General features: G+C 37.6%; 1 protein-coding gene across 8 annotated transcripts in view; it reads left to right on the top strand.

Annotated features, from left to right (window-relative positions):
• The window catches only part of WNK1 (WNK lysine deficient protein kinase 1), a 135,372-nt gene that overhangs the window by 77,881 nt on the left and 36,558 nt on the right, over positions 1-20,933 (top strand). For 7 of the 8 annotated variants that reach the window (XM_060024084.1, XM_060024083.1, XM_060024082.1 and 4 more), the window contains exons 5-8: positions 9,675-9,763; positions 11,676-11,895; positions 13,267-13,600; positions 14,365-14,552. In XM_060024084.1, coding sequence (XP_059880067.1) covers positions 9,675-9,763; positions 11,676-11,895; positions 13,267-13,600; positions 14,365-14,552 — 831 coding nt within the window. Of the gene's footprint in view, positions 1-9,674; positions 9,764-11,675; positions 11,896-13,266; positions 13,601-14,364; positions 14,553-18,851; positions 20,094-20,933 lie in introns of all 8 variants that reach the window. The other variant, XM_060024086.1, reaches the window with a different exon arrangement.

The raw sequence follows: 20,933 nt of genomic DNA, 5'->3' as shown, positions 1-20,933 counted from the left end.
GTGCCAATGTGAAGGGGTAAATGGGTAATGTACCGGCTTAATAACTATATTCTATGGTGCACTGATAAAGAACTGTTGTGTGTCATTGTTCTGCACATGCATTTCATTCAGGTCTCAGAGAGGCCTTTCCTGCCCATCCATCTAAAACAGTCTTAGGTGTGCACACACTTTACTTCTATCCCCTATGGTTTTATTTTTCTTCATGGCTTTTATCACAGCCTAATAGTGTTTATCTAAAGCCCCAATTAGAATATAAATTCTGTGGGTTGTGGGAGTTTTATTTGAGTTGTTCTTGGCTGTTTTCCTAGTGCTTAGAGCCTGGCAGGTAATAGGCACTCAGTCATTGTTTGCGAGATGAATACACGAATACAGAACTATAGGGAGTGAAACACAATGTTGCCTGTGGAGGAAATGGGCTCTGGAGTTGGGTCTGCTTGAGTTCAGATCCCAGCAATGTCATTTCCTAGCTGAAACCTTGGGCAAGTTAATTAACTTCTCTGAGCCTAAGCTGGTAATGAGGATTAAATGAGAAAAGTGCCTAAATCAGTTAGCAGTCAGTACTTATTAGGCATTGCCATTATTACCATTAACATCATTATGACATGCTTAGTAGTGAAATAAGTTGTCTCTTGTTCTATTCTTTTACCTAGCAACATTCAACAAATAGCAGTGTTTAAAATGTGTTTAATGAACTTAAAATAAAGCCAAGTTTTAAATGAGTGAAAATGAGCTCGCATTTATTTATCATCTTGCTTCTTGCCAATCACCTTGCAAAGTGCTTTACATATACTATCTTATTTTAATCTTTTGTATTTTGATAAGTAGATAATACCTTCATTTTACAGGTGGGAAGACAGATTCAGAGGTTAAGCATTTTGCCCAAGGACATGAAGGAGAAATACTAATAGTAGGGTCAGAAATCAAGCATCTCTAACATAACACTAATACAAACCTTAAAATGTTTTCCTTTTCCTGTTTCTGTTTTGTAAACTTTTTTCCCTAGATTTCAAGGGAAAAGAAATTTAGGGTACGTGGGTAGCATAAGTCTAAGATTGGTGTCACAGGTTTGAGCCCCTGTTTAACCGGGTTCATGATCCCTGTTCAAAAGAGAAAAACTTATCTTGAAGTTTTCTGCCATTGGCAATGAAAAGATCCAAATAAGAGTAGTAATGTACTTAGCACAATTTTTGTCTGCTATTAAAAGAATAGAAACTATGGTAAGCAGTGGCATCAGTTTTTTATATGGAGGATAGTGCATTTGAGATTGGAGCAGTACACAAGCTTTCATGTATCCAGAGAGTAATGAGCCTTGGGGAGTCATGAGGTCAGCTAATTTCCTTGGATAGAGCTAGTTGGATTTGGTAGGGAGTTTGAAGAGGCTTGTTTTCCAATGGGATCATAAGGTATGTTCAAATTCCTGTAAACTAATGGTTCATACCAGTAAGAATCTGGCTGAATCCAGCCTCATAACAACCAAGTTAGAAATAATGGGGATTTTTAATTACTTTGTTTGTGTAATTTGACTTTGTCACTGATTCCATTAGCCTTTGGATTGCAAGGTTTGAACATTCTGTCTGGGAAAAACAGAATCAAAGCAGTTGGGGTGAAATTCCTTTTGGCTTTTATATAACAGATTGCATTTCACCCTACTTTTTTACAGAAACAAGTGAAGCTGATTCCTAATTATAGATAGGGTTTGAAAAGTTGGGAAAAACTTCGTATTTTTTTCTTTAGCAGTTGGATTTTTTGTGTGTGTGTGATATCCCAGAGATCTAAATCCACTGGAATTAGCTGAAATGATTCCTTTATAAATTTTATTCCTACTTCCATCCAACAAATTTAAATTATACACATAAGAGAAAACTTGGTGTATCATAGGGTGTATCTTAGGAACATTTTGCATGATTTTCAAAGTCATTCTATTACTGTCCTGTGATTTGATTAATATTAAAGGGTCTTAATCAGACCATTAATCTTAAACCAAACAGTTGGGTATCATTCCCAACATTTTCGGTGCTAAAAAACAATTGTGAAATCCCTATTTCAGAATTTCACAGAAAAGCTAGTTTTACTTATCCCAACTGAATGTTGATCTATAATTCACACAGCATTAGACTACAGAATAAAAACTGATAGGATATAGAGAGATGGTTTCTGCTGTGCCTAAGTAAATTATAATAGTATTGAGTTTCTTGGTATCTTGTAAATAATTTATATGCCAGAAGATACAGATACTTTGTAGTTGCCACCTTCTCTCTATGTGTGATTTGAGGTATACCTTGAAAGAAGGGTAGGACTCAGTTGACTGAAAAAGGGAGCAGTAGAAAGAATATTCTTGTGAAAATGTGCATTAACTATTCAGTGAAAAAGTAACTAATTTGGCTGGACTTATTTGGGGGGGATAGGAGCAGAGAAGTAGGTAGAAGTTGACTTGTGAGGGCTTCTCACCCCAGATTAAGGAAATTAAAAGCACTATAATGTGGGCTAGAAGTAACACTGAACTAGACATTGTTGAATCTGGATTCTAGTTTTTGCTTTACCATTGACTAGGCCCTTACCCACTAGAATATAGGCTCTATTTGTTGTATTCTAGGTGCTGAAGGTAATGCAGTAAATCTAGTAGGTGTCTTATACATACTAGACTAGACTGGACATGACACCTCGTAGATGCCAGTGAATTAATGAATTAATTCCATCTTTGACATGGCATTAATCTCTTTGATCTACAGTTTTCTCATTTGAACAAGTTGGGACTCTAACTCAGATTCTTTCTAGATCTGTGATCCTGTGGTCATCTTGTAGGTGTGGAGAACTGTTAACCATATTTGAGTAATGTGTTGTGAGTTAAATGATGTCAGATGATTGGAAATGGTTAAATGTCAGATGATTAGATGAAGCCAGATGATTGAGCTGGCCACAATGTAAAATACAAATTGGAGAGAATAGAAACAGTGAGACCCATCTTAAATTGGTCTAAGTTTAAAGAGGTGAGGTGTTGATAATCTGGATTTTGGTGGTCACAGTTGTTATGCAGAAGAAGCAATGATTTTGAGAAGTAACAAGCCAGTAAAAATCTCATTTTGTCCAACCAGAGATCTTTGGCTTTTGGAGGGGCAGTAGGAGTACTAGCAGCAGAACTATATATGAGCTGTTTTAAACATTTCTCATTGTTTAAAGAGCTCCTAGAGAATAATAGTACTTAAATATTGTGGGAGAAGAAGCATCCAAGAAGACTAAGGTTTCTATTCTGGAAATAATGATACCGTTGAAAGAAATGGAGGAAATCCAGGAAAGGCACTGAGTTGAAGAGAAGGAAGAAGTAGAGTTTAGACATATAAACTGTTAACATGTATGTGAATGGTATTTTTATTGTATACATTGAAAACTTTTCTTTTGATATATAAAAAAAGGCTCATCTTCATAGATCTGGATATTTGTGCCTACATTATACCACTGTCCAAAAAAGGCTACCTCATTTTTGGTTTTGTTTGTTGCACAGTAAAGTTTAAAAACCTACTCATGTGTTTATGTCTGATGAACCTCGGAAGCAGGGAGCGTGGTGCTCGTTTTCTGGCTCTTCTGTTTTCATTTAGCTTAGCATAGGCCTAAGCAGCTTTGGTCAGACACTTAAGTCAGAGGCATTGGTGGACCGCATTGCTGTATTTATGAGCAATAGCTGGCATCCTACACTGCCTACTTAGTGTACTTTGTAGTGACAAATTGTGTTGAGCAAGAGATCTGTGGCAACTACTTTGAGACAGCTTGTTAGAAATAATAGTCATTTCTAGCCTTTAGAGTAGAAATAATCCTACCAAATAACTTCTAAGCCCTTATCCTCCTGTTACTGAGTAATTAAAGCCTTAGTACCCACTGTCTTGATGGGGATTCAGGCTTACCAAATTACAAGGGATAGCACTTTGTTATGTTATCCATTATAATATTGCAGTGAACAGTGCTTTTTCTACCATCTTTGTTAATGGCATGAAGAAAAACCTTTCCTTAATCGCTAAAATCAAAGTAGTAGTCATTTGGCTCCATGAGATCTTCCTGGCAAATAGAAATGTCTTTAGGTAGATGTTCATATTGAGGCTTTTAATAATAGGAGGGAACGGAGAAGGATAAATTCTTATCACTTCTGGGTGATAAGAAGCTGTTCACAGCTATTTAATTTTTTTTTAACGTACCATGAGACAGTGGTAAGGCAGTTTACCTTAATGTCACCACTTTTTAAATTAGGTTAACAAGAACTATTATGCTCACTTTTCAAGTGAGTTTAAGGAATATGGCCCAGGTCACACAAACTTGGTGCATGAGAGGTTGAACTAGGAACTCATTCCCAGTATTGGGATTTCCTTGTCCAGTGTTCTTTAGGCTGTATATTCTTAGTTTACATTTTGGTCATTGAATTCGTTCCCCATTTTCTTTTAAAGCATAGTTTCAACATGATTAAGGGGAAGGGGGTGTTTAGATAAACAGATTTCTGGTGTAGGTTTTGATGTCAAGGAGGCAGAACCTGTGGACATAATGGGTGGAGCTTTGAGCAAGTAAAAAAAATCTTATTTTGCTTGTTTAGGGATCTGCTGCTGTTGGAGGAGAAGCAGGAGGAGGAGTAGCAGACTAAGTTTCCTTGCTGTTTGGCATGTAGTTTTGTTTAAAGGGCCGATCTAGAATAAGTACATTGTTGACTCAGAGGAAACTTATGTCTGAGAGTTGGGGAAGCATGGCTAGTGTTAAACAAGAAACGAAACTTCAGCCTGATTTTGATGTCTGCCTTGCTTATGCTGTGGGCTAAGTTACTCTGTCAATTTACATCTTATATATTTCCCCCCTCATTTTCCTCTAACTATAACAAGTCTATTTTGCCTTTTCTGATGGATTTTACAAAGAGAGATTTTTGTTCAGTGTTTGTCATCGTAAATTCTCATTGCTGCTGCTGTCCTCAAAAGGATTGTGTAAATGAGGTGGGTAAGAATATCCAGTGTATACAAAAGGTATGTTGTAGCCATTTGATGATATGTGTGGAAAGTTTCAGTTAAAGTATTGAGAGTGTTTAGTTCAGAATGCTTTTTAAAATAAGTTAGTTTTGTAGTTTAGTTAACTTACACAACATTTTGTATGAGGAGGAAGGAGACTTTTCTCAATTCTGAATGGTTAGGAAAAGTTTTGCTCTTATGAAAAGGAAAATGTTACCTTAACACATTTGAAACGTAAGTTTTTAAGAAGCAAGTGCTGACACTCTTTAAGAGGTAGAAGATTGAACCAGAGAATACAATATTATGACTCACTTATATTTTTATTATGACTCACTTTTATTATTCCAGCAGATTAGTTGCAAACTATAAGTATATAGAATTGACAGAAAAACTTAGTCTGTAAGATGCATGTATGTGTTTGGGATTTTTCTTAGTTTAAATAAAGCAACATATTTTATAAACATTTTTATCAACTCTTTTTTTTAAAAAATATCAACTCTCGGTGTGCCCTTGGAGAGTCACAATTGTTGTTATTGTTTTCTTTTTGTACTCCATTTAAGACTGCACAAGAGTCACCTTTGTTTTTTTGTTTAAGAGAATATATAATTTTATATAATCGCAGAAGTGTCTTAAATGAATGTACGTTAGCTGTTCAAGAAGTTCTTTTGTTTAATGCAGAGAAACATGTTACTGTCCCATGTCAAAACACATAATATGGCACTGCTGCCTAAAGAGAGATCCTGTGAATTACAACAGTAAGGAAGAATATTTCTAGAGCTGGCAGGTTGCTAGCTCTGGAAGGATGGAGTGACAGGGTACGTGTCTTTAACTAACTTAATTTTTCTTATATGTAAAACATTAGCCCAATTTATCTGCCTTAGCACTTTTCTGTTTTGTATTTTTGAACCTCATTCAGAATAGGTGAGCAAAACTTGGCTTCTGCTGGTCAGAACAGGACTAGAATAGGACTCTCTGGGGCTAAATCAGACAGTATAGAAAAGAGGTGACATTTGAAGGATTTTCAGACTCTAAGTTGATTATCTTTGTTGAAATACATAAATTAAAAGGAAAAAAGATGAAATATTATCATTAAAACATTTTCTCATCATTATTTTGTTCTGTCTGGTGCTTAAATCGTGTTTTAGAATAATCTTAAACCAACTTTTTAATTTTAAAAAATTATCAATTATAAAAAAATAGAGTTCTCTTATCTCTCTTTTAATTTTTGAATTTTATTTTTTTATACAGCGGGTTCTTATTAGTTATCCATTTTATACATATTAGAGTTCTCTTATCTCTTAAGAACAAGAAGCCTCTAAGTGTGATGAGTGCTGTGTATTGAAACGTGTGCTTGTTTATTTTAAGCAGCTTTCCATCATGTGTCCCAGATGCGTTTTCTGTAGGTCACTTTCAGGGTCATTGACGTTTCATGCTCATTGTTACTTTTTTTTTTTTTTTGGTCATTTTTAGGATATAATCCCTAGATATTCTTGCTTCTTTGCAAATGATTCAGAATACTTCTGTTAGATATTTTGATAATTCTGGTTTCTTGATGGTTGCTGAGATTTCTTCTTGTCTTTTTCATTATCTCAGTGGGTAATGTTTTAATACCAGCTGCTGGACTGTCTCCGTTTTATTGGCTGTCTTGGCACCTGCAACATTTTTTAAGGCAGCAGTGGCATCTGAATATGTTGTGTAGCATTGGTATGGAATTTTCTGTACCTAAATCTTGGCTATATGTTGAGAAAGCAGCTTAACCTAGCAGAGTCAACATGTTATATGATGCGTAGTTGCTGGTTTTGTCATTATGACCTTATATCTCATTTGTTCAACTAGCATTTCTACTTGTAAATAGGAATTCCTGTTTGTAAAGTCATGAATGTATGTATGTCTGCATAGGTAGGATTAACAAGAGGGTTATTTTTAAGGATAACCAAGGATGAAAGCAGGTTCACTGTGGATCTTGGTGATTATTTTTCGAAGAGAATCCTTTGCTTCCTTTTAACTGTAAGCTTTATTATCTTTGGTGATGGCCTTTGAAGTCAGAGGTGTGCCTTAGGTCAGCAAACTTAATAATTCAAAGAGATGTCAACCTAGATAATCACATATGATTCTAGTTCCCATTAATATAGTTGGACAGGTATTATCCCCATTTGCTAGAGAGGGACTCTGAAGCTCAGAGCTGCTTCTGCTTGTCCAGTTCACAGTGATTTCAAGTCTTCTGTTACATCCTTTGATCTTTCCAATATGCCTATGCTAAATTGAAACAGAAGAGTCTTTTAATATAGTCAGTATAGGTGTGATTTATTAACTCAGTATGTAGAATTTTATTGCCAGAAGGCTAAACTACATTCCTCTAAAGTGTATGTGTTTATGGAAGTAGGAACATTTTTTCTAATCATAGTCTATATCCTCTTTTAACTACTTCCCTGTAACATATGGAATGTCTTTACATGCAAAGGCCAACTGTGTATTAATGTCCAATTTTAGCAAAGAACAGTCCTTCAGATAATTTTCTGCCAATAGTGAATGTTCTAAGAACTTAATATATGGTATTCTAGATTGTTTTTCCCATTATATTCATAAATAGCATCTTAAAAGTTTGCTTTTATATACTTTTACATGTTTATTGTAGAAAAACAAATATAAAACAAAATTCCCAGTGTTTCTACTACCAGAGAACTTTTAGTGAGTATCATCCTTTTTTTCCTTAAAACAGTTCCTGTTTTCTTTAGCTTTAATTTGAAATACCATACCAGCTTGCTCAGTTAAAGCATTCTTTTGCTTCAGCAGCATTATTTTTTGTTTTCACTAGAATGATTATGTGAAGACAAAGACTAGTTGGAAAACTTAGCTGGCCTTGAAAAATAAAAAGATTGAGGAAAATACAAATACTTATCTTTGTAGTCATTACTTAGAAACAAACATTTTAAATACATGGATTTTTAACTTTAGGGTCAGCCTTATTAGACAGTTTCGTGTTGTGGAAAGTTAGCCCTAGAGGGAGACTCCTCCAAATCAGGACTTTTTTAAAAAAAATGATTGATTAATTGATTGATTATTTTTGGCTGTGTTGGGTCTTTGTTGCTGTGTGCAGGCTTTCTCTAGTTGTGGCGAGTGGGGGCTACTCTTCGTTGCAGTGCGTGGGCTTCTCATTGTGGTGGCTTCTCGTTGCAGAGCACGGGCTGTAGGCGCGCGGGCTCTGTAGTTGTGGCTCGCGGGCTCTAGAGCGCAGGCTCAGTAGTTGTGGCACATGGGCTTAGTTACTCCGCAGCATGTGGGATCTTCCCGGACCAGGGCTCGAACCCGTGTCCCCTGCATTGGCAGGCCAATTCTTAACCACTGCGCCACCAGGGAAGTCTCTTCCCCTTTTTAAATTAATTAATTGATTGATTGATTTATCTTTAGAACTTTTGAATAATGTAGTGAGTAATTGATGAGAATTATCCCACCACAACCCTAGTATTTAAAGACTTTAGAGCTAACCATTTGATATATTTCATTTCAATCTGTGAGAGATTACACACATTTCTGTGATTTATCAAATTATATCACTAATTCTAATATATATCATCACTGAGACAGTAGCTTGTTATAATTTATAATATATTCTAACTTTTCTAGTCCTGTCTCCTGTTTCCTACTCCCTGTGTGTTATGTGGTTATAGACTTACCGTGCCACTTGCACAGTATATCGGTGTTGCTACTTCAAATCAATCCATGTGGTTACTTAGATGAGGCAAGAATAGATAATGAGATGTTTTTCTCCATACCACCTCTCAGACAGGAGTAGTTTGTTATTCTTCTTTCTTATATATATTTTCCACACACTGTTGAAATTTTATTTGCAAAAAATTTACACTTTGTGAAGATTCTAAAATACTACTGTGATACTGTTTAGTATTGAATTTTCTTCGGAGATTAATTGGAGAGCTTGTCTTTCGTATGGGTCTGATGTATCACTTGTGATTTTATGTTTCATATGTACAAGACAGTTTGCTCTTCAGTTATCCAGTTATGCCAAACCAATCCAAATTCTTCTGGTTGAGGTTGTTAAGGTATAACATAGACATATAATATATAGAATACATATATATAACATATAATAATAGAATTATTATATAACATGACATATATAATATAACATATAATAATAGAATACTAGAATACTTGCCAAAATAGAATAATAGAATACTTGCCAAACTGAGCAAGTATACTAGAATACTTGCCAAACTGAGCAAGTATACTAGAATACTTGCCAGAATAGAATAATAGAATACTTGCCAAACTGAGCATGCGAATTCATGCCCATAAATGTTATGCTGATTAATGTGTTAGGGAACGAGGTTGAACAGAAGATCTTCTAACCAATTAGAACATTTGGCCTTCTTTTTAGCCAGTAACTTCCATTACCTGAAACACAGCAAAAGATGTTAACAACAGCCTAAATTTTTCGCTAGCCATATGAAGCCATGGAAGTGAGTGACTCCACTACCTTAACTATTCCCTATTGTTATCTCGAAGGGGCTAAATTGCCACTTCCGAGCTCTAACCCTGCATGGACTAGATCCTGCAGGCAAATCAGAAAAAAGCCAGAATGGTAAGAAGGAATCTAGTAGAACCTTAAGAGGCAAGTAAAAATAAAGTTCAAAGTCCCTGTCTTTGTTAACCTGTTTCTGTCGCTATTTTTATGATTTTCAGGGGGTGAAGCCAGCCAGTTTTGACAAAGTAGCAATTCCTGAAGTGAAGGAAATTATTGAAGGATGCATACGGCAAAACAAAGATGAAAGGTAAGTTGTCTCTTTTGACCTGGGTATTGCTTAAACAAAAACTTCAAGTGTAATAGGCTCTCAATAGAACACTCAATCTAAGGTGTATTTAATACTTTACTTGTGATTAGTTTCTCTGTTTATGTCTTGTAATATCTTTTTTTTTCTTTTTTTTTTTTTTTTGCGGTACACGGGCCTCTCACTGTTGTGGCCTCTCCCGTTGCGGAGCACAGGCTCCGGACGCGCAGGCTCAGCGGCCATGGCTCATGGGCCCAGCTGCTCCGCGGCATGTGGGTTCTTCCCGGACCGGGGCACAAACCCGTGTCCCCTGCATTGGCAGGTGGACTCTCAACCACTGCGCCACCAGGGAAACCCTGTCTTGTAATATCTTTAAAAGTAGAGTTCTGTCCATTGAAGGTAGTATTCACATTTGGTATACTGAAATGTTGTAAGAATGTGGTTTGGTAGAGTTTAATTAAACCAAAACCACCTTAAACATAGCTGCTGTATTCAGTAAGAACTACTTACAGCATCAGCATGATTTGTAAAACTCAGTAGGGTTCTGTCCTTAATGCAGCAGATCTGTTCCTTAGTCCTTTATCCATTGAATTCTAAAAGATGAAATAAAACATTGGCTCTTTAAAATCAACTCAGCTATGCAGGTCTTGATTTGCTGTTACTATGCCAGAACTGAAGAAGAGCAAAATGTCAAAATTCCTTTGAGTAAAAAGAGACGACTTCACCCAGAGCTTGGGAGGAGATCTGGCTTAGTCATTTATGCTTACAGAGGACTTTTCTCAGAGGAGGGGCAAGTATCTGATCTGCCATATAGCTGATTCATCACCCGTTAGGCATGGCAAAGGTCCAGTGTCTGTTTTTGAAAAATAATCTACTTTCACCATCCCCCCTCACCCTCCAAAGAAGAAAAAGTAGACCAGGTAGTGCAGATAGAAATTGTAAATTGAGCATAATCTACCTCCTGAAGAATGCGAGTGATCAGGTACATCAACCAAATTAAAGAATTCCATATCTTCACTTCTCCAGTCTCATATTCTTTCCACAACTTTGTTATTTGGAAGAACTTAACATCATGATCTTTAAGGCTTTTTAGTAGAAATTTAGTTGGGTTTCTATTTTCATATACACTGATTAAAAAGGAGAGTCTTTAATCTCTTTAAGAACTTTTTTTAAAAACTATAAATAAAGGAATATTTGTCTCCAGTCTTAGAGTGTGTTACTCTTGTTTCTTTACTGGATGGAACAGTTTACTAGATTACTGGTATTTTGAGGCCATTTATCTAGAGAAAATTGTTCCCCAATCAGACTTCTGCTTGCCTAGTACACAAGGTGTTGAACAAAGAATTGAGAGGATATATTGGAGTAAATAAAGGTTGCTGTAGTAGAAGTTAATGTACTAGAAATAAAAAGATTTTCGAGTTTTGATTCCACCATTTATGACTTTTATAACTGTGAGCAAGATTGTCAGTCTCTCTGAGGATCCATTTCCTAATAATCAGGAAATGATATTTAATTGGATGTTGGTCAAGGATCAGATGAGATCATGCATACGAGATTTTTTGTTAACTATAAGCACTATGTAAATGATTATGTGATATTTTGAAGCTATGATATTCTATGTATTACTCGCTATTATTAGTACAGTATTAACTAAGATGAGATTAGATTATTAGATTTTAAAAGTATCACTTTGAGCTCTTATTCATAAATGAGATTGTTCTGATGTTCTGTAACTTGAATAAAACTATAATCACTGTTCAAATGGAGCAATGTAGAATGAGTTACAGAATTTCCCTTGTTCTTCTTTTTGCAGTCTGTTTTCATTATTCCAATAACAATAATCAGCCATACTTGAAAAGTATCTTTTAAATCTAATGGTATTTTGTTTTTTGTTTCTTTCCCCTCTCTTTTGAAGATACTCTATCAAAGACCTTTTGAACCATGCCTTCTTCCAGGAGGAAACAGGGGTACGGGTAGAATTAGCAGAAGAAGATGATGGCGAAAAGATAGCCATTAAATTATGGCTACGTATTGAAGATATTAAGAAATTAAAGGGGAAATACAAAGACAATGAAGCTATTGAGTTTTCCTTTGACTTGGAGAGAGATGTGCCAGAAGAGGTTGCTCAAGAAATGGTAAATTAACACTAATCAGCCATTTAAAAATTGATGTAGACTTATATACATTGATACTGTTGAGCAGAAAAGCAGTTTATGAAGCAGTGTGTATGGCATATTCCACTGATATAAAATTGTGTTAATGGCCCTAAAAGCTATTTTTATTTTAAGAGACATGTATAGACATAGATACGTGTATATTAGGAGATGTATATAGACATAGATACGTATAAGGATGGATGGACGGACAGACAGGCAGGCAGGCAGACAGACATACAGAAAGAGAGAGAACAAACCAGAAAGCATTCTGAAGTAATTTTGAAAGTCTGTAAGGTTGACTGACTCCTAATTAGTATAACCTATTTCGTTAGAATGACAAGGTATGTTTTCTAAATACTGATACAGTAGCCTTTGATCAGTCATCTGGATAAACCCTATAAATAGATCACACATTGTTTTTACTTCAAAGGGAGTTTTCAAGATCAATTATTAGTAGGCAGCCCTTGGTGAATCATTTTTGAAGTATGTCTAAAAGATCACTGTTCAGAAAGGAAACTCTTCACCCACCTTAGGCTTGCCATGGTGCCTAAATAGCCATTTCCTGTGCAAAGATACTCACCGACTGTCTCTGCTAGAATGTGTTAGAACCATCAGTACTACTTACTTCTGAGAAGGGGTCAGGTGTGAAAGAGGTACTTATTGTTAATTGTCAGGTTTTTATACTGTTTGAGGTTTTTATTTTTAACCTTCGTATATTTACCACAGTTGTCTTATCTGGTTAAGTGGTTGTCTAGTGAAAGGAAGTAAAAGCAACACAGGTTAATATTAATATTAATATTGATGGTTACATGTGAGCGGGAAATAGAGTGAATATAATAGAATGAGCCTTTTGGTTTAAAAACTTTGATGTTGGGACTTCCCTGGTGGTGCAGTGGTTAAGAATCTGCCCTCCAATGCAGGGGACTCGGGTTCGATCCCTGGTCAGGGAACTAGATCCCACATGCATACCACAACTAAAGAGCACCCATGCTGCAACTAAGACCTGGTGCAACCGAGATAAATTAAATAAATAAAAATTTAAAATAAAAATAAATAAATAAAAACTTTGGTGTTTAGGTTCCCCATTGTTTTGTTGTTATGGTTAGTGAAGGTACATGTACCCCATAAGTTTCTACAAAGATAATAGCACCCACCCCGTGAGTATCTCAGAATATGGTGGTGAAGTGCATAATGCAGACCAGTAGTTTCACAGTTTGGTTAAGACCAGTCCTTAGAGAGTTCCTTCTTCCCCTTCTTCTCTACTTTTCTCCCCAAAAGTACCTTTTTTTGTGTTTGGTTTGTTTTCTTTTGATATCCTGTTGCTTCCTAATGTACCCTTTTATCCTTCAGGTAGACTCTGGGTATGTCTGTGAAGGTGATCACAAGACCATGGCAAAAGCCATCAAAGATAGAGTGTCATTAATTAAGAGAAAGCGAGAACAGCGTCAGTTGGTGCGGGAGGAGCAAGAAAAAAGAAAGCAGGAAGAGAGCAGCCTCAAACAGCAGGGGGAGCAGCAGTCCAGTGCTTCTCAGGCAGGAGCCCAGCAGCCCCCTTCGACGTGCACTGGTGGACCTGCGGCCTCTACCACTTCAGCTTCTGTTTCCACACAAGTAGAGCCGGAGGAGCCCGAGGCAGATCAGCACCAACAGCTGCAGCACCAGCCACCTGGTGTGTCTGTGTTGTGTGAGTCCTGGGGGAAGCGCGCAGGGTTGCTAAAGAGACTCCTAGTTGACTTTTTATCTTCGCAGTCATTTCGCACTGACCTCTTGGTATTGAAGTAGAAATCTAATGTGTCAATAAGAAGTTTGAAATGGTTGCCATCTACCTTTCTTACGTCCATAGCTAATAGAGTATGGATGGGACAGTGAGGAAATAGGATTAGGATATAAAACAATTCTACAGGTTCCAACATCTTGAAAGTTCTAATTTGTAGATCTCTACTTCTTATAATTCCTTAAAATATAATTAGTAGTGAAAAATAACAAGTTTATCTTAGCTGCTTATTTCTGAACCCACTAATCCGGTTCAGCTCTTTTAGCAAAGCTGAATAACGTATAAACTAGAAACTAATGAGACTGCTAGTTAGTATTTTGAACTACCTTCTTAATACTAAGGACCCACTGGTCTCCACAGTTAAGACTTTGGAAGCTGTCAAACTTCAGGCTGACTAATAACATTCTGTTTTATTCCCCTTGTTCTTCAGGTGGGAAAATACTGCGATAGGGAATTTTTTTTTTTTAAGACAGAACTTTTTTCTGTATGGATCCCTCATTTAAACATGGAAATCTACTTAGTAAAATTAGTATTTATTTTTTATTTAGTTCAGGTCTGTGCAAAGAAAAAAACCAATTAACCCTAAAATCAGGGGTTTGTGATGGGAAAATGTGAACCTTCTTTTCATGATTTTTCTCTTTGTCTTGTTTTTTGGCAATTTATTTCTCCTTCAGCTGACGGGACGGTTGACAGTGGTCAGGGATCTTCTGTCTTCACAGAGTCTCGAGTGAGCAGCCAACAGACAGTTTCGTATGGTTCCCAGCATGAGCAGGCACATTCCACTGGCACCCTCCCAGGGCACACAGCGTCTGTTGTCCAAGCACAGGCTCAGCCCCATGGGGTATATCCACCCTCAAGTATGGTGAGTAGCTGTGCAAGAGAGTGTAAGCCTATAATGTGTTCAGTTCAGACTCTTCTGCCAAATTAGTAACAGCATGAGTCCAGAGTAAAAAATACAAATGGCGCATTACCAAAGGAGGCAGGTTTATCACAGAGTATAATCGGAGTCATTCAGGCAGGGGAGGATACCTACATTAATGTGTGAAGACACTGTTTACAAGATTTAAACCAATCTGCGTTTGATTAAAGATAATGCTCTCTTTAGCCCTTCAGTGTTGAAACTGTTCCAAGCAGTGTAAGACGGGCACACAAGTGGTTTGGGGGCGGGGGCAAGGAGAGTTTTTCAGAAGTTACTTAAAAGAATTACTGAGTGTTTTCTGTAAGGTGTCTTAATGTATAAAACACAGGTAAGACTTTAGGCCATGATAGAATGCTGCATGTGAGTACTCTATAGTGAAGGAATGACCATTTAATTTAGCGCTTGTGTTCAGTCATCAGTTGCTGTGCGTGTTCTTGCCTTAAAGTCTGTGTTGGACGTGAGTTCCTTCCCCAGTATATGTTCATTTGCTTTTTCCCTTTATTTTGGTATCTGTTTTATGACTGATTTGTTTTCAGCATCAACTTATAGAAATTATATCCTGAAATATTTTATACATTTATATCTATGCATATATACACACACATACACACACATTATTACCCATGTTTTACATTAGCCACTCTTGCTTCTCATATAGAGAATGTTCAAATAGATCATTAGATAATACCCCATTTCTTATATTGACCCTCCGTGAAGTCTTCAGAGGTGAATAAGATGCATTTTCTGCCTCAGGAAGGAACTGAGAATTACTGGTCACTGTAGGGCCCTTGTTTAGTGAGATCTTTAGGCAGATACATTGTCCCTCTTTCTCAGAAAGCTTTTAATCTGAATTCGTGGAACTCTTGCTCTTCATTAAATGAAACTCTGTCTTTTTCTGGTAAGAAAATACTTCTGCTTGTTGTGGTCTCTTATCCTACAGCTTGGAATAAAAGATGTTTGGCTAGGTCTCAAGATGGATGGCCACAGTAACAGAAAGAAAACTTCCAATGTACTAATGTTCTAACAACCTACTTCTCTAACCTTTAAGATAAGTAGGTAGGGTAGAAGAGCTTTATACAGACTGTACAGGTGTATTTCTGTGATCTAACAAATATTATTTGTCAGCATTTCTTGTCACTTTCTATTTTAATCTCTTGGCTTCCCTCATGACAGGGTTTATGAACTTTGGGTCTCTGTTTTAGAAAAGGAAATGGACTGATCATTTATGAAGATGTTAAATATTTGCGCCACAAATATAGCTACATTTGATGCTCTAAAAGCAGACTTTAATGAAATATGAGTCTTCTTGCCTTTTAATGACAATATTCTGTGGAAGTATTATGAAGAGTTATTAAATATTGAGGATTTTTCAAAACTTTTATAATTATTCCTTTCTAATTCCAGAAAGAATTTACTGTGGCTTGCAACAGTATGTATCAATTATAAGTGGAATTAAGAATAAAAGAGAAGCAAGAGTGGGAAAAAAAGAAAATGTAATCAGTTACACAGTTCACAATATCTGAAAGGAAATAACAAATTTGCTCAGGACAGCCTTGCAGCGTTAGATTTACTGCTTTGTAGCTATATTAAAACCTTTATGTTAAGGTGCTTCAGACTTTCTAACTTTGTAAACCAAAGTTGAACCTCTGATGTGGCTGAAAAAAATTTAACGTTACTCTTTAGAGATTCACATTTCAGTTATTTTTCCATTGACTACTTAATGTTTCCTGTATCTATTACGAATTATGTATAGAAAGCTAATGCTCTTCCTAGTAGGAAATGACTTTTTAACTTATAGATAAAGATAGGCAAGTGTAATAAGTACAATACTGTGAGCCAACAACTTTTTTGTCTAATGCCTTCTAAAATAGAACTGAGAAATCTTTTATGTCTGAGGTTTCCAGAGCTCCTGCAAAGCGATCCAGGCTTAAAATCTTCTACATCTTATAATGTACGTGAAACTAATAGAATTCATTCTTGTTTAATCTTAATAAGTTTGCAGAAACTGCAAGCCACCATTCATCATTTTCCCTGTCTGTTCTGCTGCCTCAGTCAGTCAGTCATTCTTACTCGCACACTCATAACAATTAATGTTATTGCAGAATGTTTAGGAAGATACCTGGTCATTGTTGTGGTTGTTCATACGTGACCAACAGTGCAGAGACAATAGTTACGATCCGCCAACTGTGCTTTGCGGGATTCCGTCTCTCCTCAAAACATGGCTTTGTGGAATTGAGGAGGATGGAACATTTCTTTACGTCAAGTATGCCCTGTTACCATTGTACCTTTGGTTATCCTGTTTTCAGAGTGCTATGTTTTTCATGTGTGTGTTTGTTTTCTGTTTAGCCTCGTCGTGGCCGTAGCATGTCAGTTTGTGTCCCCCATCTTTCTGCTGTTCCCTCTCTGTCCCGCATCTCTCCCAGTGCTCCTTCCACCCCACCACCAGTGCTGTCTGCACCTCCTTCTCCTTCCCTCCTTCGGACTGCCCCCGAGGACACCTCTGCCGAAAAGCTTTCTAAAGCATTGGAGAGTGTCCTGCCTATGCACTCTGCCTTTCAGCGCAAGCACCGACGCTCCAGCCTGCCTTCCCTCTTTGTCAGTACTGTATGTAACATAAACTTCCTGACAAAACTTATTACCAGTGAATACATCCAGGCATCAAGAATTTTAATACAAATTAAGTAAAGAACAGGGCTAGACTTACTAATATATTATGCTTTTACGTTACCAGTTTTTCCTATGGTTTCCCATAACTTTTTGTTATGTAAGGCTTTAAGGGGGACAAAAGCAAGGGGGTCATGAGAGAGAATGCTTCTAACACCCTTGGCATCTATCAGCGGGGAGCCATAAAATTGAGCTTTTGTTATATTCTCCTGTCCCCCACCAACGTATTTAGATCCTTGCATTTTCATATCTTAGCAAAGAATGTGTGTATTATTTAATTTTAAACTCGTTGGCTTAATAAAAGCAAATTTTCTCTTTATCAGACATTACCCAAACATGTTTTCTCCTCACTTTATTCCAAAGAGACACTAATGACAATGGATGAGTCCATTTTTTTCCAATAGTGAGTGAAGAATAATTGAAGAGGGAAAGTTGCTTTTAATTTGTTAGCTGTTTAAAATGAGGTGTCAACAAACTAAAAGCCCCCACATAATGTTCCCTCTTGGGAATTTTTTTTCTTTGAATAAGGTGGGATCTTGACTCTAATGGAACACATTAGATACGTATATAGTACATGTGCTTTTCTTTGGCCCCATTACTGTCTGTGGAAGGTCTATCTTTCAGAGTTGTTTTAAACACTGTGGTACTTTGCTGCTGCTTTTCCAGATAGAGAATTTAGTTAACATTCTGATCTAGCAACCCCCAAATCTTGAGATTTTTACCTAGGAGAATGATTAACTGTATAGTGTTTTATGGCTTTGGAATACTCTTTGAATAAACAACAGTAAGATGGAGCATTCTGAGTCAAAACAGAAACCTCCTTTTAGCTGTTGTGAAGAAGTAACAGTGGAGCCATTTTGCCTATTTGATAGGGGTCTTCCCTATTGAAAGAATGAAACTGATCTACCCTTTTAAAAAAAGAGTCCGTGAAAGTGAATTATTACAGTGTGCAATTATCCTTTTCACCTGTTTTGAACACCAAATTAGTCAACACAACTAGAATCAGAAAAGTGGACATTCAATGATTTGGCATCTGTAACATGTTTCATGTAGTAAAATTAACTGCATTTGGTTCGGGGCAGACATGGGAAAGACATGACAGTCACTGGCCAAGTGGTGTATATTTTACTGTACACCAAAAATCTCTTCTGATTTCTAGTCAGAAGACATACTGTTAGTTGATCAGAAATGAACCCTTGGAGCCTCTAACACACCAGCAGACAATAAGGCTTCAGAGTAGGAAGACTTGGTACAGTTATAAGTGAACATACAAATTGTAGGTAAATTCAGAATAATCACTTAGAAGGTTAAATTCTTCCATTTCCTTTGAGAGGGGAAAGTTGTGGAAAAGCAGCTCTTATCTAATGCAAAGAGTCCCACAGAATAATTTTATTGACCCTGGATGTATTTAATGGATTTTTACTATGCACATAATTTCCAAAAGCATTGTTATTTCTTTATTAATTATAAATTTGGTGTAACCGTTTCATAGCATTACACAGAGTTACCCAATTGTGCATGTCAATGTAATTTCACATATGAATGTATGAATTACTTGTCTTATTCATGTTGATACAGCCTCAGTCCATGGCGCATCCGTGTGGGGGGACCCCAACATACCCAGAATCACAGATATTTTTCCCAACTATTCATGAACGTCCAGTTTCTTTTTCACCACCTCCCACCTGTCCACCGAAGGTGGCCATTTCCCAGCGGCGTAAGAGCACCTCCTTCCTGGAAGCCCAAACTCACCACTTCCAACCCCTGCTGAGGACTGTTGGCCAAAATCTTCTTCCACCTGGTGGCAGCCCAACTAACTGGACACCAGAGGCTGTAGTTATGTTGGGTACTGCAGCCAGTAGAGTCACTGGAGAGCCATGTGAGATACAGGTCCAACCTATGTTTGAACCAACTCAAGTTTACAGTGACTATAGACCTGGACTAGTACTTCCGGAAGAAGCTCACTACTTTATTCCTCAGGAAGCAGTGTATCTAGCTGGGGTACAATACCAGGCCCAGGTGGCAGAACAGTTTGAGGGCATTCCATACAACTCACCAGTCCTGTCAAGTCCTATGAGACAGACACCTGAACAGAAGCCAGGGCAAGGGGGCCCTACCTCAAGTTCTGTCTTTGAATTTCCATCCGGACAGGCTTTCGTGGTAGGACACCTCCAGAATTTAAGATTAGATTCTGGACTGAGCCCAGGATCTCCCCTCTCTAGCATTTCTGCACCTATCAGTACAGATGCTACAGGCTTGAAATTTCACCCTGTCTTTTTTCCTCATTCTGCACCTGCTGTGTTAACTCATAACAATGAGAGCAGAAGCAATTGTGTATTTGAGTTTCACGCTCGTACTCCATGCTCCTCTTCAGGAGAAGGAGGAGGAGGAGTTTTGCCTCAGCGCATTTACCGAAATCGACAGGTTGCTGTGGACTTGAATCAGGAAGAACCACCTCCTCAATCCACAGGATTACACGGCCGCCTGCAGCCTGTGACTGAAGAACAGCATGATTTCCAGGCCCCAGAACTGACCGTCTCTGTGGTAGAGCCCACCGGACAGAGCTGGCCCATAGGAAGCCCAGAATATTCCAGTGATTCCTCACAAATCACTTCTTCAGACCCCAGTGATTTTCAATCACCTCCCCCTACAGGGGGAGCAGCTGCATCTTTTGGCTCTGACGTCTCATTACCCTTTATCCGTCTGCCTCAGACAGTGTTACAAGAATCCCCACTTTTCTTCTGTTTCCCCCAAGGAGCCACATCTCCGCAGGTTTTATCTGCCTCATTTTCTTCAGGAGGATCTGCACTCCATCCACAGGTTATAGGAAAACTTCCACGGTTCTTTTACACTACCCTACTGTGCACCATTACGTTTAAGTTTTCTATCCCTCCTTTCTATTCATGAGGGTTATTGTTTAATTTTATTATGGAGTTTCTCCATTGCGGGGGGGGTGATTTTAAACTACTTGTATTTAAGAGCAAAATATGAGACCGAAGCGGCCCGATTTACCAATAACGTGTACACCCTTGGAAAAGAGAGCACAAAAACTAGAATTTTAGTTACTCATCAAAATCAGTTACTTCTGTCCGTATGTAGAGTGGACAGAGTTTTCAGCTATTAGTGAACACATAAATGTCTGTAAAGTTGACTGAGCATTGATTATTTACAAATATTAATGTGAAGTATTTCTTTCTCCCTAGAAACAAACATGGCTAGTTTTTTAAAAAAAATAGAGAAGATAACATTTCTTTTCCTGTAAAATGCAAAGAATGAAAAATAAGAAATCTTTTTTTTTTTTTTAAGTAGTGTTAGGAATATACAGAGTTTTCATTAGTATGGAAGGATCTTAAAAGACAGAGAGGAAACATCTTAGGAATTTGTCTTAACAAATGAGGATGCCTTTTAAAAATGGCATTAGTCAGGGCTTCCCTGGTGGCGCAGTGGTTGAGAGTCTGCCTGCCGATGCAGGGGACACGGGTTCGTGCCCCGGTCCGGGAAGATCCCACATGCCGCGGAGCGGCTGGGCCCGTGAGCCATGGCCGCTGAGCCTGCACGTCCAGAGCCTCTGCTCCGCAACGGGAGAGGCCACAACAGTGAGAGGCCCGCATACCACAAAAAAAAAAAAAACAAAGGCATTAGTCAAACAGGTCACTGTGT

Source organism: Delphinus delphis, chromosome 11, assembly GCF_949987515.2.
Source record: "Delphinus delphis chromosome 11, mDelDel1.2, whole genome shotgun sequence".
Classification (NCBI taxonomy): domain Eukaryota; kingdom Metazoa; phylum Chordata; class Mammalia; order Artiodactyla; family Delphinidae; genus Delphinus; species Delphinus delphis.
Note: the sequence above shows the minus strand (reverse complement) of the source record. Positions and strands in the feature narration are given on the sequence as shown.